Here is a 7,358-nt window from a genome sequence, read left to right on the forward strand (position 1 = left end):
TCCGAAAATCGTGGCGGCCGCGCAGCCCCTTATGTTTGTGCGCCGAGTCGGAGGCCCTTCGTGGCCTGTCTGCGTTAGAGGTTAACATGGCGTGGCGAGGTGGAGTCACACTCTTCGGCACCAATCCAACCGGCCTGCAACCCCCAGCAACGAAACCTTGTCGTGGTGGACGTGCCGGCCTCCGACCACGAAGGATCCATCATCAGCCTTACATCCACCGGCGACATGCAGGCGAGGGACTCTGGCGAGGAGTAGGGCATGAGAGATGGCAGCGTCTCGAGTCCCGTGAGCCGATCCGTGTCTCTTGTCCTATTCTATGTCGCCAGCGACCGGAGCAACACTTCGAGGGCCGTAGCCGGCCGCCACACATGGGCATGGCAGAGCCGGACGAGCTCCGTTTCTTTTAGGTATCACGTTGCATGTAATTGAATGGATTAGAGGCCTCATAGTTAAGGTATCCAGTTGTGGAAACGTTAATTTGAGGTCTGACTGGTCACTTCCCACGGACGCGCCTGAATGCATGCGTCCGGGGGCGTTTTGAGGGATCAGATTTGTTGTATCTGGCTATAGATGCTCTTACATAGGAATGGACAGCACTGAACTTCCTTAACAATCAGAGTATTCAAAATAGTCGAGTTTATTTAGTATTTCCTTCGTTCTCAAATATAAGATGTTCAAATATAAAAATGTATAGTCTTATTATAGACACGTTTTAGTGTTTATTCATTTATTTCAGTCCATATGTAGTTCATATTGAAACATTCAAAACATTTGCATTTAGGAACAGGGATAGTAGTAATCTTTTTAGTCAAATAGACGCCCGAGTGCAGTAGTGCCGGTTGCTCCCGATGCTTGAAATCAGGTTAATTATGTCTCTCAGCAGCTGAGAAGCGTCCTGCTCGATTGTAAAAAACATGGCAAAGTCATCAGAAAGTTCTGACAGCGGGCTTAAAAACATGGCAAAGTCACCTCCCTGGAGGCTCAAGCAAACTAACGAACAAACAAAAGCAAAAAGGAAGCACATGACAAAGCCATCAGAAAGTTCTAACAGCGGGCTTAGTGGAGAGAAACCCAGTTGTAGAAGCAAGCTCCGGTTTAGAATCCATTCACATTGCAAAAGTTTAATGAGCACATGACATAGTAAGAACCCGTTCGGCACTCGACCAGCTCCGCAAAATAGAAAGATCTGCGGAGTACCGATTCGTCCGCTCCGTAATTTTCAACTACGGTCCCGGCAGCTCCGTGAGCGGAGTCGAGGAGCAGAGGGCCTCCGAACAGGCCTTAAGATAACAAATACGCAAGACCTCTGCAGAACATTGACAGACTACTCTAGGTAGATCCTTTAAGTAGAAAAAATCCACGGAAAAACTGACTATGCAAACGATTCAGCCTGACGAAGCATTTCCCCAGCAACTGAGGGTGCCTAGAGGCTAGAGCTTGAGCACAAGGCCAATTGGACTGTGGTCGCTGGATGTCACGTCCGGGAGGATGTACGAATCATGAACCCTGTCGATGATGGATCCTGATGCAAGAAAGTAATCCAGCCGCCAACCTGTTCAGTGGATAACGACTTCAGCTTCCATTTTGACAGAAGATAAAAAGAAACAATCATTTTGTTCTGCTACTTTTTTTTAAAGTAAGAATCAGGTTTCTTGTTTTCGCAAATATACATGGGCTGTAACTCAAGTCTTTTGACCATTATTTTTTCTAGATAGATTACAAAACCTTAATTTTTCTATCATTTTGGGAAAGGTAGATACTTCAATTCTGGAAAATATATAAACCACTGATATAAGCTCTTTGCTTTCCTATTGTATTTCAATGTACAGAGAAATATCCCTCACTCGAGGATGATTGAATAGCTAGTTTCACAGATGCTAAGATTCTCAGGACATGCATGCAGTGATACCTTCTTGGTACCAGGGTAACAGAAATCAGAAAGCAAATGCAAGACTGCCTCGTTTATGTAATTAATTTATCCACCAAGATAGTGATGTACCTTTGTTGTTACGCCGCTGATTTTCACCCCAGAAGGTGTAACCCACAGCCTTGGGATGCTGCTTTCTGAAGGTATCAACGAAGCCTCTCATATCAAAGTTTATCTGGAATGATTCCCTCTCTTCTTCTGTGAAACCTGCATCTTCAGTTTTGGCCTGAAAAACAGTGTTGAATAAGGAGCTGCCCAGACTACATCAATGGACTATTGAAATAAAAAGGGAACTTGTGTAATGATAAGAGAATTTTGGAACAACCTAAACTGTTCCATGCTCATGAGATGCAAATGTAGTGCAAACAGCAACTCTAAACATTTTTTGTTGATTGTTATAACAATATTGGAATCTGAGTATTTTTTGTAGTCACTTTCAGTTTTAACTGAACCATCAATATTTACTGATTCTCCAGATCTCCCTATATGGATTAGTCATGGACTTAATTTAGAGCATTCACGTTCTCATCTGATTCTAAATCATGGCAAGTTGGAGATTATCAATGTTGCTCGGAAAATAATATGTTCAGAAAACCGATACACAGCCTGGACCATTTTTTCTACTTTCTGTAAGCTTCATGTGCAACCATACATGTTCGAAAAGAGTTATGTTCCATATCACAGAAAAAAGAAAGATAACGTGGAAAGTTTCATAATGAGGCAATTCTGCAACACATACATCTAGAGAGTTGAAGCTCAATAAAGGTATGATAGAGCAGCCAAATGCAGAAATATCAGTTCCAATACAGCAGTAAACTATAAACACATGCATCTAAAGAGTTGAAACTTGAAATTCTCATGGGTGGATAATGTGTGAAAACCATGAAAATTATCAAAGCCATCTGTATTCAATAGACTATTAATATTTACGAAGACAAGGGCAATGACAACACTATAATGTATAAGCACAAGGATAGAATTTTTTAGATGGCAACTTTCAGGGATGAAAGAGAACTTACTGGAGGATTGTGAATGTCAATACTCTGACGAGCACAGTTGAGATCACCACAAACAATTACTGGCTTGAAACTTTCCAGTTTCTACAGACACAAGGTTAACGTTAGTTTGCGTTGCAAAGCTACCTTTTCAAAGATCACAAAAGATGGAGATGGGGGTCAGAAGTTGTGGTAAAGTGCAGATAAGAACAACAATAATATCCCTCATGTGCACTTAGAACAATAGAATAACAAACATAGTGAATATGCAAAATATGATCAACAGATATAACAAAAAATGACACCAGAAAGCTAGCAAAGTGAACGCACTTCTACAAAGTCGGTGAAAGATGGATCCCAGCTATCAACCCTGTAAACCTGAAGATCAAATGAAAGAAAAAGGAAATTAGCAATGGCAGTAAAACATAAAGCAGAAATAATAATGGAATGGAAGATCAGTCATACCAGTCTACGTAAACCACGGCCAGAATTTGGGACATAAGCATTCACCAAGTAAAAGTTCTCAAACTCCAAAGTAATAACCCTGCCCTCCTGATCATGTTCAGCTATGCCAATTCCATATTGGACAGAGATTGGTTTTACCTGTGAGGGCAATGCAAGGCACAAGTCAAAACCAAATGATATGCTATGTCTATTAAGCATGCAGAGTGAAATGAGTCTTGAGCATTAACCGAAAAAAAATACCATACCCGTGAAATTACTCCAGTCCCTGAATAGTCAAGCCTCGCGACACTGCATGACCAATAATTATACTCATACCCTGGTAGCAGGTTCATGAAATCTTTAACATCACCCTCCTGTAAACAGAACAAAAACACATTCATCGCACTGGAATACCTGAAATCCACCATGTCAGGTGGCAAAACCTAGGACCTACAAAAAGATGAAGCTAGGGAGCGCTGTAAGGTGAAAATGAACTGGTGGAAACAAGAAAACTTGCCTTCAAATGTGTCTCTTGAAGACACAACACATCAAAATTCTCCCTCTGAGCCAATGCAGAAGAGAAACCTCCTGACTGTACAATATTTCTCAGCCCATTGACATTCCAGGATAGAATCTTCATTTGCTTGGTGTCGCCACTCAATGGTGGAGGCCTCATGGTCCTTGGATTGTACGCGACCCATCCTGGTAACTTCTTACTGTGGGAAAGTCGAGTCCAGGGCTCCTGCTTGCTCGTCATCTTTGCCTGATTCCAAAACCTGTGCATGCAGCCATCAGTACAACACAGGACGTCTGAACAATACAAGAACACCCGTATTTCTCTAAATTGTCATATGAAGACCAAAACAAATTCTATTTGCAAAGGTATGATTCTCTCAGAAGATGACCAGACTGGTAGTTTCCTGAAAGAGAACGGATTAGTAGTTATGCAAGAATGAAGGTGACATTTGATCATAGAAGCAACGTTTTATTTATAAAAGGTCAGGCTACAGTTGTGTGAAGAAGGATAATTCCATGAAGTAGATTTTCTGCCTTACAATAATCTGAACCAAAAGCACCTTTCAGAAAATAAAAGAACTAGTCCCCGGTAAATAAACTAAATGACAAAATATGACAACTAATCAGAAACATGATTTTCTACCTGGAGTACACCAAAAGTACTCAGCTGCATATTCAGTCCCAAATAAGAACAAGGCCTGATCAAAACTATGCATTAGGGGAGTTGCCTCCTTGGGCCGGAAATAAACCCTATGTGGAGTTTCCTCCTAAAATTGGTTCCCAAATCCCCGACCCAGAATTAGCACGATTCGACTGTCCACGTCGTTTTGTGTACGCAGGAAACCACTTGTATTTCAAAGCAAAATCAATTAAGCCTGGCTATAGGCATTCACGGACACAAATCCAGCACCATATACAGTCGAAAATAAACGAATCCAGCGCCAAGCTTCTCCTTGAAGAAGCCAGGGAAATTCCGCCGAGGAATACCCGACAAAAAAACCCGCAACAACATCACGAACACGCGCGCGGAGAGACGATCCCGATCCAATGTGCGCCTGATTCCGCGGTGGACAACCACCTCTACTTAAAAGCAAATCGACGAACACGACTACAAGCCAGCGGACGCGTTTATTTCACCCCAACCCCAAGCAAAATCCCGGGGAGAAATACACGAGGACGCGCTCGCTCGTGAGGAGAGAGAGGGGAGGGAGGGGGCGGGGGACGGGGGTGCATACAGTCGGCGAGAAGTGGCACGGAGCGCCGCCGTCCTGGCGAGGGTTAGCAGATGACGCCGCCGGGTTCGCAGGAGGAGGACGGGGGGAGAGAAGAGGGAGAAGACGATCCCTGGGTTTAACACCTTTCCTCCCCCTTTGGGCATGCTAAACTCACTTATATTGGACTTGGCGAGCGCCGACCCTGTGAGCTGTGAGTCGGTAACTTGGCTTTCCAGGGACGAAGTAAACTTCTCGCCTAAGCAATAATTATTTCAGAAAAAAAGGAACCGTGCGTACACGTGTCCCCAAGATCAACCGTCCGAAAAACAATTTTTACAGCATAAAGATTCGAAATCCTCTGTATGATGCGCTCGGGATTTAGAATTAATTTATCAGTCAGTCCAGTGAAGTTTGTATGCAAGCTCAGCTTTTTTCTTTTGAAAGAAAAATACACCCAAAGGTATGTTATTATTCCATAATTGCTATGAAAAACACTAGTCAATTCTATACATTGAAAAGACAATTAGACACAGAACGACCCGTAAAAAACATAAAATTATACATACTAAAGTTGCAACAAGTGGTATGGATCAGAGGTGCTAGTATTTTTCTTACTCCGTCTATATGTTGTCCCGTTAGAAATTAGAAATCACACTAAATCAACAATAAAGAAAAGGGACATGCAAACGTCCTTGTCATATCAGGCTTTAAAGATCATAATATACTTTGAGACCATATCTAAAAACTGTTGAAGAGGCATAGATTGGAGCATCACCCAAAGTGGAGGCTTGCACTCTGTTACCACCGGTCTAGAGAGTTGGAGAAACCAGATCATATTGCAGACCAACAAGAAGACGATGTTGAAGTCATTGCACCAGTAACCGACTAACTGTTCTTTTTGATAGACTCATCAACTGCCAGATCCGGAGAGAACCAATAGATATAGCGACACAAAATCTCACAGACCCTTCATTAACGCCGAATCGGATGCCACCACCTTGTGAGGGCGTCAAGAAGAACTTAAGAAAAAGAAAAACGAGACGAATGGGTCTTACTCCTCTTTGCCGCCAGACATGGGAGAGGATGAGGACCGAAGCGGCGGCATGAAGGAGATCATTGATGGTGGCTAGGGGCTGGCATGATGGTGCTTATCTGTCTCTAACTATAAGGGCACCTCCAACACCATCCATCAAAACGCCACTAAACATTCAGACACTTTGTGTCATCCAACGCCGTGCATCAAATGTCCGCAGACCAGTCCGCACGTTTGAATTCCCGTAAACCGAGAGCTAAGCTGGGGGGAGCGTTGAAGACATCCGGACAACCGCCACGTAGGCGTACACCTTGGCCCAGCCAAAACCGAGACGAAGCCCTCGCATTTGGACAATTCCACACTATTTTTCGCGTGAAAAGCCCACCCTTTTCCCATTATCTCCTTCCGATCGTCGCCGCCACCCACCCCAGTTCCCACCCATTTCATCGTCCATGGCCGTGATGAAGCCCAAGGAGGAGCCGTCCGTCGCAAGATGTTGACCATGAAGATGTCGAACTTGGATCCTGATGCGGCGAAGATCGTGCAAGCCTATCATGCTAGGATGTTGAAGCGTTTGACGGCCGATTTGGAGGAGCCAGTTGCACAGTGAAGAATTTGGCAGGAACAACCCGTTTAGGAGGCAAAAAAAATGAGAATTTTTTGCATGGATAGTGGGACTAACAATTTTTGGGATTAGACGCATGTAAAAAACTTGTGAACATCCGGCGGCGCTTTTAGGGTGTGATTGCATATGTTTGCACTTATATTTACATATGCTGCAAACATACATTTACATATGCTAAACTGTTATTGATTTACATATGCATGTCAAATAGAAGAGGCTGGGCCAGAGCGGACATTCGATGCACCGGTTTGGATGGCCAGCTCGGCTATCGCAGTCCGCAAACACGTTCGGGTTGATGGACGGCGTCAAAGATGCCTAGCCAGATCTTCACACAGCTAGAATTTGGTACTATGCTACTCTTAAAGAAACTTCAATGGAGCGACTCATTTCGTTCGTCCGTATCTGTTTAAGTCGACGCGGGCAAAAGTGATGGCCCAACGCGTCGACCCAAACTCAAATCACGTTCGCTTCGCGCCCGCGCCGATGCATTTGCGGTCCAAATGCGTCGGCGCGGACGTCGAACGGACGCCACGCGCGTCTTCTCGCTGTCCGCCGCGTCCCCACCTGACGGTCGTCCAATTACCCGCTGCCCACGCGGTCAGCT

At 44.1% G+C, this 7,358-nt stretch overlaps 1 protein-coding gene across 1 annotated transcript; it reads right to left on the reverse strand.

The window, feature by feature from the left end:
- Nucleotides 1-1,023: 1,023 nt before the first annotated feature.
- LOC125528128 (DNA-(apurinic or apyrimidinic site) endonuclease, chloroplastic-like) lies at nucleotides 1,024-5,281 on the reverse strand. Its single transcript, XM_048692639.1, has 8 exons — nucleotides 5,118-5,281; nucleotides 3,884-4,142; nucleotides 3,633-3,740; nucleotides 3,388-3,525; nucleotides 3,253-3,300; nucleotides 2,947-3,027; nucleotides 2,000-2,153; nucleotides 1,024-1,552 (listed from the first exon to the last, which is right to left on the reverse strand). Exons 1-8 carry the CDS (start codon nucleotides 5,258-5,260, stop codon nucleotides 1,431-1,433), a joined length of 1,053 nt encoding a protein of 350 aa, XP_048548596.1. The 5' UTR covers nucleotides 5,261-5,281; the 3' UTR covers nucleotides 1,024-1,430.
- Between the last annotated feature and the right edge of the window lie 2,077 nt (nucleotides 5,282-7,358).

Source organism: Triticum urartu, unplaced genomic scaffold (assembly GCF_003073215.2).
Source record: "Triticum urartu cultivar G1812 unplaced genomic scaffold, Tu2.1 TuUngrouped_contig_4655, whole genome shotgun sequence".
In the NCBI taxonomy this organism is placed as follows: Eukaryota; Viridiplantae; Streptophyta; class Magnoliopsida; order Poales; family Poaceae; genus Triticum; species Triticum urartu.

What these genes read in the sequence shown, in the direction of transcription:
- LOC125528128 (XM_048692639.1), bottom strand. Translation starts at nt 5,260, where the DNA reads ATGCCCAAAGGGGGAGGAAAGGTGTTAAACCCAGGGATCGTCTTCTCC. An exon ending in GGACTGGAGTAATTTCACGG is followed by an intron (nt 3,526 to 3,632) that starts GTATGGTATTTT and finishes TTGCCCTCACAG; the next exon opens with GTAAAACCAATCTCTGTCCA. An exon ending in TTGACATTCACAATCCTCCA is followed by an intron (nt 2,154 to 2,946) that starts GTAAGTTCTCTT and finishes ACTGTTTTTCAG; the next exon opens with GCCAAAACTGAAGATGCAGG.